Here is a 21,973-nt window from a genome sequence, read left to right as displayed (position 1 = left end):
GGTACGTGCAAACAAATACATGTGTATCGACTGTCTGTTAGAGCAGATGGTGGACTAATTGGTTATATATTGCACATCATTCTCCCCGTGTGTTGAAATAACATTTTTAATCGGATTTATTTTTCAAAAATGACTGTATGGGACACGTTCATTCTGATGAGCTCTACTTATGCACACGTCCTAATGAATGAATATCATTGAAACATCTGGACGCTGCAGAACCAAAGGTTGACGTGATTTAATTAAGTAATGTGAGAGTGAGCTTTGTATATTCTGCCAAGATATACTGTACACAAACATCTATTTCCTCCAAGACCAACTATCACACACACAAACACACACGCCGATGACACAGAAACCTAGAGACACACTATTCCCTTCTGTTCCCAGACATGTTTTTTTTTTTTTTTCTATTCTTAATCCCTTTTGAGCCTATTAATTTTTCTGTTTCCATGGTGATTCCAACCTGGCCAAATGTTGCATCGATGACAGGAGATAAGAGCAATGCAGTAGGAAGCAGCGGAGATAAGCGCAAGTGACCTGCGAAGACTAGTGCACCGGGGGGGTGAGACAGGGGGGTGAGACAGGGGAGCTGGGCCGCGACGGTGAGAAACGGACATTCCCTGCTCAACTTCGACGTCAGCCCTATAGTGTATGTGATGCCGAGTTATTCAGTCGTGAAACGTAATTAACTTAATTAACTATTGTGGGCTGTCATTTTTTTCTTTCAGCGTCATCTCACTTCCTTCACAGTGGTATTTGTATGGAGGCGAAAACAACATGCACAGATCTCCATATTAAGATAAATACAAGTGCTGTAAAGCTAGTTAATTTAACTAATGACCGATTTACAATTCACTAATTGCAATCTCAAGAAATCACTTTTTAAAACGGAAACAAGGCGTGACTTACTTGTTTGTTGTTATATTTCGGCTGGCTGGTTTTGTAGCTGTAATCTGAGTACTGGTCTGAACCGGTGGAGTTGTCATCCGTTCCCGTTCCCACGAAGGTGTTGGCAGCTGGCAGGTCTTGAACAGCCTGGTGCTTCTGTGAGGCTGAAGGTGACTGGGCTTGCAGCTGGATGGATGGCAGGGGAGAGTTGGAGCGGTAGTGCCTGCCGATATCAGGGCTTCCCGGTGAATACGTCAAGGGCAGATGTATCCTAGGGCTGTCATTGATTCCGTCGAGGTTGAACTTTAGACTTTTCTGCAGGCTAACCTCCTCCTCCTCCCCGAGTGGTTTCGGAGACTTCTGGGGTTTGCCTTTACGCCCACGTTTGCCTTTGGCGTTCTTGGGTGCTTGTTTGGATGCGTACAAGTCCTTTGTTTCCTTTTTGCCTGCCTGATAGCCGCTCTTGGTTTCCTTCTGGATGCGGTGCCGTATGAATACCACCACCAAAATCAACAGAACAACGCCTGCCACACCGGCAAGGCTTCCAAACAAAATATTACTGCGCTGTGCGGCGAAGCCGTTGTCGGGATCGCCAGCGATGTCCCTGTCCAGTGGAGTGTAAAGACTGTGACCAATTAGGGCTTCTACTAAGCTGACGTTTGAAATGGTTTCATTGACATAGATGTGGACCAGGGCGGTGGTGTGACGTGGAGGCTTTCCTCTATCAGTTACTCGCACCACGAGGCGGTGAAGTCCGCCATGTTTCCGGGTCATCTCTTTAGCAAGGGTGATCTCACCACTAGTAGGAGAGATGCGGAATAACTGGTGAGGGTTTCCACCAGCAATACTAAAGACCAGCTCTGCATTAGGCCCACTGTCCAAATCTTCAGCTTCCACTATTTCCACATGGCTATCTGGAGAGGAGACGGGTGACAAGCGCTTATAAGAGAAGTTGGAGGGCTTTGTGACCACGGGGTCGTTATCGTTTTCATCCAGTACATTAATGGTCACGCCAACGTATGAAGATCTCGGTGGCTCTCCTTCGTCCACTGCCTTCAGACGGAAAGTGTAGCTGCTATCCTTCTCCCTGTCGAAGGAGATACTTGAGAGAATGGTGCCAGTTCCGTTCTGAACCACAAACTTCCCCCCATCAGGTTCAACGGAGAGGTGCACACGAGCGTTTTCACCTTTATCCACGTCCAACACTGTCACCATACCTACAGGGCTGAGGGGAGGCATGTTTTCCAAAACAGAGAAGCTGTAGCCACTGAGCATAAACTTGGGATCGTTGTCGTTGCGGTCAAGAACGTTTATTACCACCGATGCAGTACCTTTGTGAACGGGCGATCCTTTATCTGCTGCTGTAACACGGAACTCATAGCGTTCTTTATGCTCACGGTCGAGCGGGCTACGGGCTCTTACTTCACCTGTATTTGGGTCAATCTCAAAGAGGCCTTTGATGGATGAGTCTGCCAAAATATTATAAAAGAGTTCAGCGTTAGTGCCACTATCAGCATCCGAAGCTGTAACATCCAGAACCTTCTCCCCTGGTTGGTTTTCTTCAGCGAAATCAACCTCGAACACGGCCGGGGAAAATATAGGCGAGTTGTCATTTACGTCGGTCACCTGTACTTTTAACGAATTAGTACTAGAGAGTGCTGGATTCCCCGAATCAACGGCCACAATTTCCACCCTGTACTCCCTGATCCGTTCAAAGTCGAGCGGAGTGGTGGTCTGCAGGAAATACTTCCTCTTGTTGTCGCTGGAGGAGTCGCTGGCAGGTCGGAGCTGAAAGGGAACATCTCCTGCGACCACACAAGTGACCACCGCGTTCTCTCCCTCATCTTTGTCCGACACTTGCACCAGGGCCACGGCCGTTGCCACTGGCATGTCTTCCGAAATATTGGCCACTCCTTTGCTGTGTGTCACGAGACCGATCCCTCGAATCTCCACAGCCGGAGCATTGTCATTTTGGTCTGTCACCTCAATGGTCACAAATGTCTTGGAGCTTTTTGGTTGAGGGCCCTTATCCTTCGCCATAACATAGAATGACAGGCTGCTGATTTCCTCCCTGTCCAGTGATCCTTTCACAGAGATAACACCGGTGGAGTGATCAATCCGTAAGAGCCTCGGCACAGGGTCTACCGCTTGATGAAGGGTGTACTCAATTTCTCCATTAGGGCCCATGTCAGAGTCATTTGCTTTGACCTGCAAATAACGAATGGGTATTGTTAAAGAGATAAATGTCGCAACGGTATGGACTTAAGAGCCTTGCATGTCAATTGTTTGTACTGGTTTTTGTCTTTCCTTCTTGTTGATTTATGATCTACAGAGTTGTTTTATTATCTACAAATATATAATACAATAACAGTCGACCAGTTAAACAGCTGGTTTAAAAAACAGCTTTTACTACAAGAACGCATTAGCACTCAAATCCACTACATGTTACATTTTTAGATTTGGGTTCCGGGTTTACGTACGTACGGTCAGTATTACTGTAAAAGAAAAAACAACAGCCTTGAACAAAGATGCCACCTTATATATATCTTATTTGATGCAGTCGACGCGTAGCACGCCGGCTCCAATCTTTGCAGCTGACTAGCTTACACTTTGTCTTTGAACTTCAGCCTCAAATCTTTCTTCTTCTCCTCACAATAAAACACATTTATGTATTAATTTGTTCATTGATCCTCCGCTGCTTTGGAAATGCTTCGGCAACCGCAGACTGTTTCCCATATAGGGCGGAAACAGTTCCTCTGAAGCCACAGTGCATTGATTGTTAAGGACTATGAACGGCAGTCTGTTGCACCAGTAAAATACATAAAGTGGCACCATTTAGATAAGAATGCAACAGAAATGCTTTTGTTCTTTGCATATTTAATGGCCTTGACGGCCACTGAGACAAGGCCGGGTGGTTTCGTTTCTTCTTAATATGTGCTCTGTAAACGTTATTCATAGGCCAACCACATTTAATCTTTATTACTACTATTATTCTAATGTTTTTTCCCAACCCCTATTCAATAGTATTTTACACTATTGTTAATAGTGACACATTTTGACAGAACTGATTACACTCATAATTGTTTTGTTCAGTTGATGTAAGGACAGTGTGACAGTTAGCCAGCGTACCGCCTAGGATCCCTAATGAAAACTAACCATGCATTGTTTTACCTAATGAATCAACTTCATCTACTGTCACAGTGTTTGCTCTGTGGAATATGGCCGTCTTTTTGGCTCCGTGCTACAATCCAGGCATTTGCAAACTTTTTGACTCGCGGGCCGCAATTGTCCTAAAATTGCCCAGGTCAGGAGCAGATGGATGGAGGGTTCGTGTGAACTAAGATAAATGACATGTTAAAGTCATGCATAACGGCTAAAATGTTTTTATCATTTTCTTCGCCATCTTTTGGGGAAACATGGGTACTGCAGGGATCGTAGAAGTATAATGATAATATAAATAAATAATATAATTTGGAAAAGTTTGGCGGGCCGGATTAAAAAGCTGGACGTGCCGCATCCGGCCCCCGGGCCTTAGTTTGCCCACGCCTGTTATAATCCAATTGAAACATCATATTTAACAGATACTGTACATTGTATATTATCTCTTACCTGCAAAATAGAGTGTCCCGTCGGGCTGTTCTCTGAAACCTCCGACTCGTATGTGGACTTCTCAAACTTCGGAGCGTTGTCATTGGCGTCTGTGACCACCACTCTCAGCAGGGCGCTGCTGTAGCGCTGAGGATTCCCTCCATCCACAGCCTTGATGGTGAGGTCATAGGAATCTTTGAACTCTCGATCTAGATTGCCCAGAACGATGAGCTGCGGGAGCTTCCCTCCTCTATCTTCAGCCACTTGTAAACCGAAAAGCGTCGCTGCATCTGGCCCAGCAGTGAGCACATACTCAGCGACTCCATTCCTTTCCGAATCCCGGTCTGTTGCTAATGGTATGGAAAATAGCGCCCCCATGATTGTGTTTTCTGGCACGGAGATGGTCAGCACAGAAGAGGGAAATTGTGGGGTATTGTCATTTATGTCTTGAACCTCGATACGTCCTTCGATGAGTCTTGGGCTTTGATTCTGGATCAGATCTGTTACTGAAACTTCAAATTCCAGGTAGCACAGTTTCCCCTTACTTAGAGAGCGACAGTCTTTCAGAGTCTCTCTGTCGATGGGGATTTCTGTGGTGAAAATGTCTCCGGTCTTCCCATCAACGCGCAGGTACGGAGCACCTACTTCAAGCTTGTACAGGTGGCCCGAGTCGGGCAGACCCCGGTCTGCGGCCAGACTGCCTATTAATGTGTTGGGAGGCTGCTCCTCCTGGACCCTGTACAGGGTACTGCCCGTAACAGTGTCACTGTGCAGTGCCAGTAACCAAAAAAGAACTACTTGCAATGTCAGGCCCATTTGGTCATCAGTAGATCTGCCTGTAAAAAAAACCAGAAACAATCTTTGTTAAACTTTTTTTAGTCTCTTCTGCATTTCGTTTTTAAGATTATAACGCAGAGGCCACTGTGAAATCAAAAGGTTAGTTCGTTGGTCTACAGAAGAAACAAAATGAAGCTTTACCTTATTAAAAAACCCAACAACTAATTTAAAACAAAATTTAATTTTTTTTAGTGCTATATACATCAGCAAGTTTTTTGTTTTTTTAACGCTATCTTTTCTTTCTATTGCAGGAAAACTGAAACATAACGAAATACTTGTAACTTGAAAGTAGGCTCTATTGTGAATCTGCCACTTTAGCCCAATAAAGAAGGGCTTTTCTATTGCAGGAAAACTGAAACATAATGAAATACTTGTAACTTGAAAGTAGGCTGTAATGTGAATTTGCCACTTTAGCCCAGCAAAGAAGAAGGGCCGAGTGTGTTAGCATGGTTACCTTAGCCTAACCCAGCTAGGTCACAAAATGTATATGTAAATTCTATGTTAAGTTCTATTTGGTTTTGATTAAATCAGTGCTGTGTCTCTATGTGTCTCTGCTATTTCTGGCACTGTTTAAATATCAGGCTGAAAAATTAAATATATCAGAGAACTGTGGTTAAAATTCAAAAGATACGCAAACAGCTAAGCTATTTTAAGCCTCAGCTAGCTGTAGGTGGTCATTAGTGGTGCTAAGGCCAAGAAAACACCATTTATATCCACTCATTAAACGCTCTTTTTGGCCGACCTGCACTACGTGTGAGGAAAAAAAAAAAAAAAAAACCCCTGCATATTTCCCTTAACAGGCCACGACGACTTAAACGCTTAAATGTAAATGTGAAATGAAAGAAAGGACAAACCGTATATTTACAATTATTTCAACATAAAATAACTTAACATTGAATTGTGAATCAAAACAAGAATACAAGATAAACAGACTAAAAAAAAAAATCACTGCTGGTCATTTCATTATAAAACTGTTTTTCTTTTTTTTTTGCAAGGGTGTACTTTTCAATTTAACAGTCAACTGCTACTGACCAGCTCAAAGATTGTGTTTGTTGTTTGTTTTTAAACCTTTGAACGCTGTAATTATAAGCCATTATTGTAAAATCTTTAATTCTCATTCCCTTTACTGAACAGCTTTCATGCGGCAGTGATTCTCACTTTCTGTGTCCGTTTGTGTCAGACACAAAGAAGAAAAAAAGAGTGACGCTAGGTTACAGATCACAGCTGCAACAACTAATCGGTTTTGCGCAACCCTATCAATCCACTAATGATTCGATGATTTCGTCTGTTGTGGTAATAATGTCACTCTGTAACTCTGACAACACAGTATTTCATCAGCTCTGTCGTCGCAATTCCGAAGATGGAATTTTTCCACATAAACCACAACATTTTGATCATTGAGAAAACAACAAATTTTATCTTGCTATGTGAAAGTAATATATATATTAAAGTTTTGGGTTTTTTTTTTTACTTTTGCATTATAACAATGATATTTAGAATTTTTGATAAATGAGTACATTAAACTCGTACACACACACATCCTTTCACAAATATGATAAATTGGTTTAGTAGTCGCTGCATTACAGTAACTGCCACCTTGTGTCAGCGTGCATTGTGGGAGCCTGAATAAATAAACTACCCGGCTCCTGGGATGAAGCCAGCAATACATATTGGAAGGAGAGACTGGTACGCAAGGGTCACGCATCTAAGAACGGGATGAAAAAGGGTCTTTCGTGCACAAATACAAACCTCTGAACTTAATCATACCAAGAGAATACAAATATTATTACAGCCCTCTTTTAAAATAAACATGTTTTGATAGAGACATGATTGTGGTGGGTGACGTCACTCATGGATGAATGTCTTCCAATTGGTCTAATGTCTGTCTTCCAGATGGCACTGTGCCTGGAGCCAACCCAAGTTGGGTTTCTATTTTCTCTTGTATTTATTAATTCTTTCAGAATTTGCATTTGAAATCACTTCGGTGATTAAATATAGATTTTGCATTTGCTCAGTGGATATATATGATCACTGAGCTTGTCCACACGGACGCACACGTGTACATGAGTGTCGTCCATACTGAGTACCAATACTGTTACTTCTTTAGGCTGGGTTACATTAAGCTGAAACAAGCTCACAGTTGTATTTTCTTCTCATTAACATAAATGGATATTAGCATTCGAGGCAAAAAAAAAAAAAATCAAAACAAAACAATTCTGTATGAATAACTGCCTCCAATCTGACACTGATGCATCAATAACACTATGTATAAAATAAATAAAAATAATAAAAGGATAAATAAAATAAAATAACTTTCTGCATAGGTAAGCCAGCTGAAAGAAAGTGGGCAGAGCTTTTACCCATTTAGCATAATAAATATTACACTCTTGATAACAAGCCCTGATTATTACGTGTCACAGTAAGGCAGTGATGAGAGTAAAATCTTAGTTATTGTTATTCGTTCACTCCCCGATATCGTGTACTGATAGAGTAGAACTGGAAAGCAGAATTAAAAAAAAAAAAAAAAATTCTGCATAATTACAGCAGCCAGCTGAACAGAAAGTGAGAGGAGCTTTCACACCCATGGTGCACTGCGATGAATAAAGAACCACATGCCTTCTTCTTCTTCTTCTTTTTTCCCCCCAGTAATCGACTTTAAGTTTTAATTCTCACTATGTTTTCAATTAACAACAAAACAACAACAAACAAGGTGACTTGGTCAAAGTGTAAACATCATCCGTCTGCTTTGCCATTGGACTGAAGAGAGATTTGTGTCTTCGTGTGTTTTATCAAACTGACGTTGTAAATTCCGTTCTGTAAACTAACTGTTAAGGGAACGGGACGCTGAACTCTGGGAGGAAAACACGTACGACTGACTGATCAGTGCCAGCAGGTTGTAGTGAAAAAGTCATTACAGAGCATTTAAATTAAGTATCGACCCCAGCAGCCTTAGTAGTAATGCAAAGTAAAGTCTTTTGAAATATTTCTACATGTGGGATTCTTTTATCTGCTACTACATGCCCAAACATGTGTCGGTACTTTGGCAACAAAAACAGACTCAGTTACGGAAATGCCAAAAATCTGTAGCAGTAAAATATCCTCTCCTCAGCGTTTCTTTTTCATTCCTTACAGACGTAGTAATGATGTGGTAAACTCAAAGGACTACTCACTGACTCAGGCAGATCATTACACGTAACGCATAAAATCAAAGCAGGAAATGAAAATGCAGTTTCCGAATGTGCTTAAATGTTCCTTAGATTTTTAAGAGAACACATTTTAAAACTGAGTCTCGTATTCATGCAAATGGTTTTAGTTTCAGGTAAGGACATTTAGAAAATTTACAAAAGCCACTGCAGCACAGACCCTTTTCTGTTTCTAACTTATCCTGATGTATTTGCTTTTACAGACAAGGAGGACAGGGACAGAATATATACAAAATATATTCCGCCTATACTTTTTGTGTGAAAAGAGAAACCATTTTCTTTCATCTAGACAGTCCCTTTTTTGTCTAGTAGATAAATATGTCACCCACTTTCTCAATCACAGACAGTCCAGGGTGATTGTTTTTGGCTAAGATAATTTTTTGTCAGCCAACGCTAATGTTGGTTGGTACAAATCTTCAAAAAGATTTTGTGACAAATCAAATATAAATTCATTTATTTAGGGTGTGTATTAACTTCAATCTAAGAAAAATAAGGTCTTTTTATATTTAGAATTACGGTAAAAGAGTACAATTAGATGCTATTGCTGAAAGATGCTTGAAAAAAACCCCAAAAACTTTAAAGCAGGGGTGTCAAACAAATGGCCCGCGGGCCAAAACCGGCCCGCTAGGGTGTAAATCCGGGCCGCTTCATGTACTTTGAAAGTGAAAAAAAAACAAAAAACAAACACTTCATGTTGGTGATGTTTTTGTCAAAATATATTTCATTAAATATTGATAATTCCCAACGTACTTATTTGTGGGCCGTATCTGGCCCTGAACCAAAATGAGTTTGAGACCCCTGCTTTAAAGCCTATTGTGGGTTGCCAAGTTTAAAAATACAACCAAACTAATGGAGCAAGTGTGCTGTATCGTGAATCACGCGCCCCGTAGCCATTCCACGCTACAGTCGCAAGTTGAATCAGAGGCTCACCCGAGCGTGACCCTTTCCTTGCCAGTGACCTTTTCAAATCATACAGCTTCCAATATCAAAGTCCTCATCCCTTCCTACGATGTAAATAAAAAGCTATCGTCACATAGGAAAACAAGTTTCCCTTTTATAAAAAAAAAGTAATGGAAAACAAACCACATAACCGTACTCCACTGGTTCTGTATAGACTCTTATGAGGAGCCGGGGTCTCCAGGTCCACTGGTCCAAAAACAGACAAAGGAGAGGAGACTGAATTTCAGGGGAAATATATATACGAGAAACGTTTCAGACAAAACAGAAACTAAAATGAGGCTAAGATGAGAATCACAAATGTGTCTCCCGAGCTATAGAAGAGCAGGCTTTGAGCAGTAAAACTCTCCTCTGGGAACTGTCCTGCGTGTACCCCGGCTCTGCAATCGGAATGACCCACTCTCCCACACACCCGACATTCAGAATGTCTGAAATTTAGGAATCCAATAGATAAAAGAAACTTCTTTTCATCTTCTTATATATTTCCAGACACTGTGAGCAAAGTAAAGTGAGAGTGATGTTGTAGATCGTCTTTAAAAGCCAACAGACAACAAGGAAATGTTTCAGAAGATTATACTGCCAGAATTACGCCAAGAACTAGAGGCAATATGAAAGGGCAGACAGGGTGGTACTAGACTAACTGCCAATATATCACGTGGTTGATCCCGGGTGGTAACATTCTTTTTTTGTACATTGCAGTGATTTGGAGATTGCATGTTTTTTCTGCACTCACTTTCCTCCCACAGTTCACAAAAAAAAAGGATTACTGATTTACCGGAGTATAAGTCGCACTAGCCAAACAATGCATAATGAATAAAAAAAAAAACATATACAAGTTGCTACGGAGTATAAGTCGCACTAGACAGTTAGAGTGCCCTCTAGCGGCTGCCAGTGTGAAATACAAAAAAAATGTAAATTATTAGTGGTACAGGAGTAGGAGATACGGGGTCACAAGCTTAGAGTGCCCTCTAGCGGCTGTCAGTGTTAAAACATAACAAACGTGAATTATATATCTTTCTAGCGGCTGTCAGTGTTAAAACATAAACATGTGAATTATATATCTTAATTCAAATCAAATTCAGTCAAAGGATGAATAAAAGTGGGACTTATAGTCCAGAAAATACTAGAAAAATAGTAGGTTAGTTGGATACTCTATGTATAGTCCACTGTGGAGAATATGTATAAAGGTGAATATAAATGCTGCATGTCTATCCATGTGGTCCATTAGACTAGCGACCTATCTAGGGTGTAGCCCACCCTTGCTGGATAACCAGGAACTCTAAATGGCTTAGGGTTTAGAAAATGAATATATGAAGCTGAACAGTTTCTGCAATTGGTTAGCAGAGATTCATTTTATGTGAAAAGTTGAAGTAATTTTGGATATAAATGAACTACTTGTCATTGTGACACAGGACACAACAAAACGTGACCTCTGCTTTGACCCCATCACCAAAGTGAACAGTGGGCAGCTTACACGCTCAGGGAGCAGTGTGTGGGGACACTGCCATGCTCAGTGGTAACTGGGCAGCTGGTGGATTCGAACCTGAAACCTTCTGGAGCCAAGTCCACTTCCTTAACCACTAAGCCTCCACTGCACTAAATACTGTATATTTGAAAATATATATAAATTCCGAACTGCAGCTTTAATATTAGGTATTTAAGTTGACACTACAAAAAAGCGGGGTGTGAACAATATCATTGTGCTGCTTCCCAAATGTCACATTCCTTGTTACCATAGAGATAGCCTTTCCACTGACTGAATCAAACCTGGTGACATCTACCATGGCATCTGCCTTTTTTGAGGTCAGTCTGCGGGACTACATAATGTAATCCGAGAGCTGTATTAATTAGGGTTTCGTTGAAAAGTTACTAACACACAGTTTACTGTGGTGTTGTGTCCATGATAATGACGACAAAACCATTTAAGCGGCCGCTTTTTTACCCCCACAATCTACCGCGGCAACAGCAAGACACGGTAGCTTCCTAATGAGGAACATCATCAATCTCTTTGTTTCTCACCCGAACAAAAGCGTAGGCTCAACAATATCTACTGATGATGTGCGTCTTCTCTACCTGGCTACGGCGCAAGAGATAAGAGCGTAATCTAATTGTTTTCTCAAATGATGTGATTGTACATATTGGCTGAATCTGCGCCTTTTACCTGCTCTTAAAGATAAAACCCCATTTCCTCCCGTCATTGTGATTTATGACGGGTGGTAATGCAGCCGCGACTCTTTTTGCAGGTAATCTGCAAATGGTTAAAATGTTGCTTTAGGCACAGCAAGGCGACCCCTGATCTCTGCTATCATCTCCCTGAACTCACCTTCTGCTCGTTTTGTCAAGCTTTTGACTTCTCAACCTGTGAACTTAATAAGCATGTAATGTTTTAGCTCATTAGCATCATCTGAGTTCAAATCAAAAACATAGTCTTTTGTACGTCTCGAATTGAAGGTAGAAGAATTACAAGCATCAAGTAGAGCAGGCATGAGCAAACTACGGCCCGAGGGCCCAATGTGGCCCATCTGGCCTTTTAATCCGGCCCACCAAAACTTTAATATAATGCCCGCTTTTGCCCAATAGGTGGCGTAGAAAACGCTAAAAGCATTTGAGCATTTGAGCATATGAATGACTTTTACATTTTGCGTTGCAAAATTGTTAAATAAAATAAATAAAAAAATAAACATAATATTATGCGAGTCACAAGTAAACTTTACCTTCACTTTAAAGTTAACAAACTATTTCGTAGAGTTTTAGGCTTAGTTTTCCACTGAGGTTTTTAATAAATGGTCTTTGTCAAGTGGGCGTTGGAGCGTTCATGAAGATGACGTCCATCCAACAGTACAAATTCTGTCTCCTCAACACTGCAGGCAAAAAAGTACTTTGCTGAAACCACTATCGACCAATAGAAGATTTTTCTGATAATGAGTGAATACATATCTGTAAAGCACGTGGGCCATACAGTTTCAAAGGGTTGAATGTGCTTTTTTTTTTTTTACATGAACTGAATATATTATAATAATTGGAAAAAAAAGAGAGTGATGTAAAAGATTAAGCAGGTAAGAGGCAATAAAGGGATATAAAAAAAAACCCTGATCATAAGTGGGTCATTGTTGAATGGGGTTTTGGAGCAAACAGAAGATGACTGATGATGATAATAATGATAGTTATTAGATAAAGAACCGGCAATAAAGTAGAAACCCTGCTTCAGACCTGTCATCGCAAATGTACAACACTCTGAGTGAGATGAATGTTTTTAGATAGATAGATAGATAGATAGATAAGGTGAAGGGGGTGTGGGTGGGGGGGGGGGGGGGGGGGGGCTTCTGACATCACTGTGGAGCACACTATTAAATTTTGCCTGGTGGTCGGTGGAGTGGCAAGAAACAACAGCCCAGACTCTCTTGGGTGAGCAGAGAGATTACCCCCGGGGATGTGGTGATTTCTTCTCCCCTTTTCTCCCATCATATGCAAATAGGCGATCCTACAGAGCAATGCATTAGCAGTATGTGAGTAAAGATCTCTACTATTAAGATCGACTGTTCAAACAATTAGCCGCGATCGCGTGTTTGCGCCAAGTGCTAAGAGACGGATGATGGAAAGGCGTCAAAATTTCCGCTTCACATAAATCGATGCGCTGAAATGAGACGGATGATGGAAAGGCGTCAAAATGTCCGCTTCACATCATAAATCGATGCGCTGAAAGAACCTAATTCTTCAGCACACGGAGCCTTAAAGTGCATGCACTACAGCTGAAGTGCAACAACATATGCGCACTTAATGATCTAATGCCATTAACTCTCACAGAGTGTAAACCTCAGCCCTGCACAGCCCGTGCCTTTTAATTGCAGTGGAGTAATCCAATCCTTATTTTTCGGTCACGGTTGGAAACTGTTGCCTTTTCCGTCAACCTGTAACGCCGAGTGACTCCCCTCTCCTTCTGATCGCTTTTTAATGGACGGCAGTCTTCGATGTCCACGCACTGACCCGAGACTTTTTTTTTTCCCCCAAGTAGTAACTTCACCCCACACCCATTCTCCCACCACCAAAGCAACTCTGCCGGGAAAATCTGCGATGGCTTTTAATACCTGTGCCAGAGACTTCCTTTCCGAGTGGTGTCGGTTCGGCTGCTGATGATCACTATGTCCACTGATGCTCCGGGGAGGCTGACGTCTCGCCCTCAGATCTCCGTCGCTGCTGCTGCTGCTGCGAGAGAGAGAGAGAGAGAAGAAAAAAGAAAAAGAAAAAAAAAAACAACTTCGGAAGCCGCAAAAAATATGCACAGCAGCCAAAACTTTGCGCGTCAAATATTTAGGATCCGGGTTCCACGTTGCGGTCCTGATTGAATCTCTGCAGATCGAACTGAGTCCGTTGGAGTATATAACAAGTTACGATCGGGTCGCTGTGACTGGCTGCTGGTTTAGGATAGAACCGGAATCCGAGGAGTCGTAGTCCACAAGGAAAGCCTGCCGATCCTCGTTGGAGGTAACGCATTTGCAGTGGCGCATCCCCTCGCCTCAAGTTTTTCCCTGCGCCTTCCCGTGAGCCCAGAGCGCACACCGCCGTGGTCGCCCCGCCGCGTGTGCACGGGATGACAGCGTGAACGGCGTTACTGCGACATAAAAAAAGAAGAAGAAGAAGACGAAGAAGAAGCAAGACAAGGAGAAGCTCATCTGAGGCTTTCCCATGGAGCAAGTAGTGATGCTGTTAAATGCTTCTCCTCTCGCTCCTTTCTCTCCCCCCTCCCTCCTCCCTCCTCCTCCTCCTCCTCCTCCCTGTCTCTCTTCCTCTCTCATTCAAACGTGGGAGGAGGTGAGGCTCCCATCCACATACTGCATCACACACTCCCTTCACTCTTTACGCCGCTGCTTACCCCCCCCACTTCATTCCGATACACATCAAACTGGGTCAGCACAAACAAGTGGAAGGGCATGAAGCAGTGCCCGGTGACGATGATGATGATGATGATGATGGCGGTGATACTGATGATGATGGTGAGGCGCCTCAATCTTCTACATCCGTTCACCCGTTTAATTCTTGCGCCTTCAAATCACCACAAATCATGCAAAACGCACCGATTCCACAACTTGCCCTAAACTGCTGTAACAGGTAGTTTGCACTGACAGTTTACTTGTTGATATTCATGCCGTGCAGTTGCATGAATGGTCTAAAAAAGAAACACTACGGGCCGCTATTTATTCATTTGGCGCCACCCTCAGGCGATTATTATACAAAAGGGGAGAGAAGACAGTCTCAGCGTCATCTGGAGGGTGTGTTGGGGGCAGATAGTGAACTAACTTATATTTAAAAAAAAAAAAAAAAAATTAAAGGAAGATACTTTGATTTAATCAATTTAATTTAATAGAATAAAAGGGAAAATGTTGAGTTTTTTTCCTCAGATAAATAAAGAGCTTTTTTTAGTGTTTCTTTTGATAAATTTGAAAATGGTGACATTTGAGTTAAAAAATTCACCGAAGCTACTTTGCATTTATTGAAACAAACAAAAACAAACAAACAAACAAACATGAATGTTTCAGCTACTTGACATGAAAATGAACATTTTAACAATCTACGAGTGAGTTTGGATTTTATTATAATTATGATTTTTTTTTTCCACTAGTGACCCAATTAGTGAAGTAATGACCAATTAATCATTTTATTACTTCAGCCCAAGTGTTTACTGGAACATTCTAGTCATGTCTGGCACCATCAGTTAAACTGCAGAAGGGCAATTATATGGGGGGGAAAAAAAAAAACAGATTTTTTTTTTTTTTGCTGATGGTTATAAATCACTCTTTTTTTCAGCTCAGGGGTACAGACACCCCCCTCCTCAGTTTACTGTCCTTCTTTCTCCCTAAACATCGATAGCGGGGAGCATTACCGCCTAAGTACGGCCAATGAATGAGAAACAACGAGTCAAACACAGGTTTTGTCACTGAGGAAATCTTTTAGCGCTGTCCTCTGGAGAAAACTTGATTTGCCACATTCCCCCCAGTATTTCTGAAGCAGGAGTTTATAGGAATGCTTCCAGTCTGTGATCTTTTACTCCTCCCCCATCTCTCATTAGCTGCAAACACACAGCTGTTGGGTTAGCTCTCCAGGGCTCCTATTAAGGGCTGCCACTCAGGCATTCCGTGTCTCTAAGCCAATCATATTAGAGCTCCCGCCCACACACTGCTACGCCATGCTGCTCTTCACCAGCCATTGTAATAACGTTTAAGTATTTTCTAGCTGGCCAGTAAGTCGGCTGAGGGGACGGCAAACAGACATGGAGGAGTACTACTGGGGTAGTGGTACCATTCACAATGAATTAGGATCACAATAATGGCCTCATCATTCAGTTCATATTATTGTTCAAAGGATGAGTGACTGAATGTCCCGGTTTATTGTTCAAAGGATGAGTGACTGAATATCCTGGAAAAAATTTAAAAAAATATATATATATTGATTTTTTTTTGTATTTGTTTCTGTAGCAATTTCTGAGGAAAAAAATAATTTGTTTTTGCCGTATTTTTTTTTTTTTTTTTTTTTTTTACTTTTTAACTACCCACGCATTACAGCAGACAAAGTGATATTGCCTACTGCCTGTTTCCTTGTTGCTTTGTAAAATACAGGCCTGTTTGATTCCCACTCACATCTCCCCTCTTGGCCATTGTTAAATAAGGGAAAGATAAGAAAAGAACAAAGAGTAATCTGCGTGCAGTATCTGTGGGAGCAAAGGCAAAGCACACAAACTGACTAAACGCCTTACGCCGCCGAAATAGCCTCGCGACCATATGGGACCATTATTTATATAGAATTAAAGAGATAGTTGCGGGGGTTTTTTTCTTTTTTCTCAGTTGGACGAAGTACTTATGTACATCATCATCATCATTAGATCAGCACAAACTGCTCCACCTGCATTTGGCTACTCCTTCCGGGAGTTATTTCAGAAACTAGCAGTTGTTCTCTATAAAATCATGGCTGACATTTGGTCTCGAGAAGTCAATACACTTTAAGGCTCTTATCGGAACCCTATAAAACTATGCCCGTTTATGTTTACACCAATAGTGCCCAAAAAGTAAATCGGAATCTATTAGAAGATCGCAAAGGGAGTGCTAGTAGATCTCGAACAACAATATGTATATATATGGTTTACTATCTAACGACGAGTACAGCATATTTTTTTAAACACTAGCTGCAGGTTTCTCCAATTTGAGCAGTGTTTTCCAACCTTCTTGGAGCCACAGCACATATATTATACATTTTTATGCACCGTACAAAAAAAAAAAAAAAAACACCCCAAAAAAACTGAAGGTTTTTGTAATGAAATGTAATGATCTTCTCGTTTCAATTTCCCCCCAATTTACTTACTCGCTGTAAAACCTGGACCTGTTCCCGGATCATAAATTTTAGGGACAACAAGAGAGAGTTGGCACACTGCTGCATTTACAGCGCACAACAGGCCGTGGACGGAAAAAAAAAAATGGAGTGAGACCTGTCGACGTCCTTTGGGAGGAGTGGAAAAGTTGTACTCTGTACTTCTGATTGGCTTATTTTATCATCAGTAAGGTTAATCTGCATCGAGCCACCCATTATTGGTAACAGACGTTCAGAAAGAACAGCAGCACCCAGTTGAACAAATGAACTAAAAACAAAGAGTCGTGCTTCGGCGCTTTTTGACGAAACGTGCCTCACTCGTTTCTGTAACATTTTGAAAAGGAATCTCCCTCGTTAGGTATTTTGTTAAAAGGCCTGCGCCAAGTGAAAGTCAGGGTAGTCAGGAGAAAAAAGTGCAGAAACGTAACGAATACAAATTGAAAAAAAAAAAAAAAGCAAACATTTTAAGAAGTAAAAAAAAAACAAGTAAGCTAGGTTAAGCTAATTCTAACTTTATGTAAGTTACATAGTGTACGTGTAAGGTACGGTACGGAATCAAGCGTCCGCGTACAGGCCAACTCTCTTCCCTCCATCCCTCCCCCTCCTCCCGTGCCGCCATTAGCCGCTACTGTATTTTCTGTCTCGAAGGTAAGAACTCATAATTAAAACCACATTTTATTTTATATCACAGAAATCCTTATATACTATTAAATGTGTGTGTTTCTATAGCAATAAAACATCTATCTATCTATCTATCTATCCATCTATCTATCCATCCATCCATCTATCCATCCATCCATCCATCCATCCATCCATCCATCCATCCATCCATCTTGATGTTTATGTTGACGGTGTATCAGAATAATCTTTTACTTTTGTCTCACCTCCATGCATGGCATCCAGACGTATCTTGATGTGGTCGTCTCCTGACAGCAGCTCCTTCAGGGCCGCAAAGTCGAAGATGTTCCTCAACAAGTTAGCGTACGATTCCACAGAGTCCACAATCTCCACTGAACACAACCACCGGCAAAATGTTTACACGGGACATTCACACGTAAGAGTCCAACACTGACTGTATATCTGATGCAAAAATACATTCACATTCACAGCGACACACATACACATTCACACACACAAGCAGAAAAAAAATAGAAAAAATAAACAGCAGTATGATGTGTCATTGTGCACTGAAGAGTAAACCCACAGCGGATGACAATCAGCACATATCTGCTGCTGAAGGCTTCTCGCAACATAGAATGTTCAAGAACGCAGTACCCCCCCCCCCCCTCCCCCCAGGTCACACACCTGTCAGTAATATCGGAGTGATATGTCGACTCTGACAGCTGATGGAAAAACACCCACCGAGCGTCCACGGGGTGTGGCTGGACTTTTTAAGCCCACAGGCATTGGTTTCAGCAGTGGGTTTTCCGCTCTAATGAGATTTCACTGTGGATTTATTCCCTAAATGTCAACACAATAAACATAGAGCTCAAGATTTTTTTTTTTTTTTTATCCTTAGCTATTGAGTGAAGAAATCCTTTACCTGCCTCATGGATTTTTACTTTCCTCACTTCAACCAACAGCGAGTACAAAGAATGTGTTCAGGACTCAGATTGGTTGTATATCCACTGCCACAGCTTGTTGAGCCGAGGGAGAGGAGCGGCACTAATGCAAATCACTACGGAGCTGCACATTCGAGCAAGCCACTCATTTGTTTGCTAATGGTAAAATGCGAAGGTGAAATAAAGCTACATTGTCTACAAAAGCACTGCCTCAAAGCAGTTCGAGCCTGTGCTTTCAATGTACTGGAAGGAAACAACTTCCGCCTTCATTTATACATTTTTGTATAATCCTGTGTATTGAAGTTGACAAATCTAAAAATGGAAAACGAACTAAACAAAAATGTGACGCCTAGGAAGGGGGTCAGCGGTGTCAAACTCACTTTCACAGTGGACCAAATTCAAAAACTGGGCCAAAGTCATGGGCCAAACTTAATATTTATTGAAAAAAATTGATTGCACTTGTGCATGTTTTCCCTTCTCCCCAGATATGTGATGTTGATTGTTTTCATATGGAAACATACTTTAGTTTTACGTAAACACTGAATCTGGAACAACCAAAGCTTTATATTATAAACACATGAGAAATTAAATTTAAACTAAAACGCAACAGTAGTATTTGTTTCTTATTATGTCTCTCTATCTGTAGCCTTTCCAGTTCCTTTTTAATGTAAATCTTTTTTTTCCTCACAGGCCAACAACAAAACAAAAAAACCAAAATTTATGTGCTAGGACATAGCGTGTACGCCGCTAATGCTACAAATTCTGCCAGTATATAGGACGGCAAACTCTAGTACACGTTTATTATATGATCTTGTGGGCCAAATATAATTACACCGCGGGCCAGATTTGGCCCCCGGGCCTGAGTTTGACACGTGTGATTTAAACAGTCGGGTTGCAAACAGCAAATGTTATATCACATGATTTTCAACAACTTGTCACTAGAGCAATTAGCTTTGGAAATTTTTTCAATGCAATTGCAATAATATAGTCCGAGCTAATTCGATTAGCATAACGCTTGAATGTAATTGTACCCATGCCTAAATAAACGGCTTTAACTTTTGGTGAGCTGACTAAAAGAAACATTGCTATTATTTCTACCCAACTTCCGATCGTTTTCTATTTTGAAACCGAACACTAAACTATTTCAGGATCCTCCTAAAAAAAAAACATTTAAAAAAAAAAACAATCCTTCTTCCCTTTGAGCATGTTATTAAAATCAAATGTTCTGTAACCGCTTGTGAAATCAATACATTGCATTGTCGGAAGGAGTAATCCGTTCTGGTAGTGAAAATATGTTTAGGACTTTTCGCTTCTCTTCAGCCTTTAACTGAATTTATTCCATGGTCTTTGTTGCAGCGCAGCAGCTTTTCTCTTCCAGAAGCTTAGAAGTGTGGGATGTTGAGGCAGGGTACAGTGTGGTGGTGGTGCTGCTGCTGTGTCTTTTACCGTGCCAGGGGCTATACTGTGGTACTTTGCATTTGATTTCCTTGCTCATTGTTTACATTTGCTACCGGGCTGGGATTATATCCCCATTATTCTGACAGTTATAGACATGAAATTACACTGACAATTACAGTAGTGATGGGGAAACAGTGGCCTCTGACCATTGCTGCAGTCATGTGCTTAACAGCTCGGTTGTAACACAAAAAAGGAGGGGGGGGGGTTGGGCATAAAAGAGAGAATTAGAATAAGCGACAAATCTAATTTTAGTGCCGAGTTAAAGAATAAATTATGAAAAGAATAGTCTTTTCTTTATATTTTTTCCCCTCCAATATGCAACTACCTGGGTTGAAATTGCTCCGATAATTGGAATATGAATCAAATTATTTTCGCCTAATTTTCCCCAACTTGTACTTTCAATTTTTAGTTTATTTCAATGCATTATGCCAAACCATTGAGCTGATTACAGACGAACACTAACGGCAGCAAAACGGTTACAGGATTGTTTTGTGCCAATTGACGTAATTGCAGGAAAATAAGCGTTCTTTTTAACTTGGAGCTCAAATGGGGATACAATCGCATTCACTCAGCAAAACAGCATCTCTACCATCTGCTATCATTAGGTTACCCTTCAGATGTTAAAAAAAACCCCAACATGTTGTAGGAGGTTCTATGAGGAATAGATAGGGTTTTGAACTGTCTGGCCACACACACAGGTCAATTCACTGTGCAGAAACACAAAACATCACTGCGTAATATTTTATGAGGATTCAGGTAACCTCCACTAAGTACTGAAGCAAGAGATGTCGATATTAACTTTCCGTCGATATCTGATATTGTAAATTTTCATTTCCAATATCAATCGATACCAATGTATGTAGTGGAGTCACAAGGACAATAATTCACTTTCATGTTCACTACAAAGCTATTTTTGACGAAAACAACGTGAGGAAAAACCATTGACGGTTCTTACGGATATCACATAACTATGCTAATATCGGTCGAAAATATGGGTTATGAAGCTATTTTCGTCTTTACGTTAGCGATGCGTCATTCGTGATCGATTCGTTTAATATGAACTTATCTTTCATGTGACTCGGGAGTAATGAGTCTTCTCAGCGAGCAATTTGTTCATTTCCATGCAGTACCTTCTTTCGCCACACGGCAGGCAGCTAAAAATGATTAGTTAACGACTATCGCAACTGTGCGTGCGTCCGTCCTTTGTCAGCGGAAACAAACATGTTACCTTCAGTATTTAGCGTTTGAGAATGGCAGCGTACAGCGCCACCTGCTGTAGAAATGAACGAAATGACTCGTTCAAGATTCGTTCAATTTACTGTTCGAGCGCAGTGAAAAGAGTCTTCCCAAGACTATTTAACATCTAAGTTTCACCGTGGTTACAAATGAAATCTGGTTAAAAACACCAAACACAACATAAACAAATAAACACTTCATGTGTTTCATTAAGTCTTACATCAAAACTTTATATTATCACATTTTTAAAAGCATTATTGGTTATTTTGTAGCAAAAACATATGTTGGTGTTTAACCAAAAAAATTTAACCAAAACCTGCCATTTCCAAACAGAAAGTCTAAAATTCTAAAATTTAAAGTCTTCAACCAAGACCCAGGCCCGTGTCAGTTTTCAGGGGATTTTCCAGTCTGTCATTATCTCTGTGTGGATTCTCTGAACATATTTCATTATAAAAACTGTAATCTAGCTATTGGACGCACAGCAACATCATAAAGATGCGGAGAAGTTGGTCAGTCGTGTCTGAGGTCTGTCACCACAGCCACGCCTGGTGATTTGTGTAACAATGCCAGCGCAGCTGTAGTCAAATAGCCGTTAAGCAGGAACAAAACGTTGATGTGGGTGTGTGGTGGGGGTGGGGGGGGGGGGGGTGGGGCGGCTTCACTGGCCTATAGCATGCACAGAATACCTACACATCTTGAACAATCTTCCAAAGGCTAGCTAAACATGCATACCTCTAGTTAAATTCACAAATATATATATATATCCCATCCCTTATTAAACTGTTACGATACGTTGTGACGATGAGTGAATCTCCGTGAGGTAACCCCTGTTATTATTTCACTTTCATCAGACAAAACAGAATGAGCCATATCGCCATCTCTTGG

At 41.2% G+C, this 21,973-nt stretch overlaps 1 protein-coding gene across 4 annotated transcripts in view; it reads right to left on the bottom strand.

Moving 5' to 3' along the window:
• Nucleotides 1–21,973, bottom strand: part of pcdh1a (protocadherin 1a) — a 103,889-nt gene that overhangs the window by 80,272 nt on the left and 1,644 nt on the right. For 3 of the 4 annotated variants that reach the window (XM_008332189.3, XM_025065647.1, XM_025065648.1), the window contains exons 2-4: nt 13,562–13,679; nt 4,501–5,315; nt 913–3,099 (exon numbers count right to left, since the gene is read on the bottom strand). In XM_008332189.3, coding sequence (XP_008330411.1) covers nt 913–3,099; nt 4,501–5,295 — 2,982 coding nt within the window. In that variant the 5' untranslated portion in view covers nt 5,296–5,315; nt 13,562–13,679. The remainder of the gene's footprint in view (nt 1–912; nt 3,100–4,500; nt 5,316–13,561; nt 13,680–21,973) is intronic. The other variant, XM_025065646.1, reaches the window with a different exon arrangement.

The sequence above is a fragment of the Cynoglossus semilaevis genome, chromosome 19, assembly GCF_000523025.1.
Source record: "Cynoglossus semilaevis isolate Cse_v1.0 chromosome 19, Cse_v1.0, whole genome shotgun sequence".
Classification (NCBI taxonomy): Eukaryota; Metazoa; Chordata; class Actinopteri; order Pleuronectiformes; family Cynoglossidae; genus Cynoglossus; species Cynoglossus semilaevis.
Note: the sequence above shows the minus strand (reverse complement) of the source record. Positions and strands in the feature narration are given on the sequence as shown.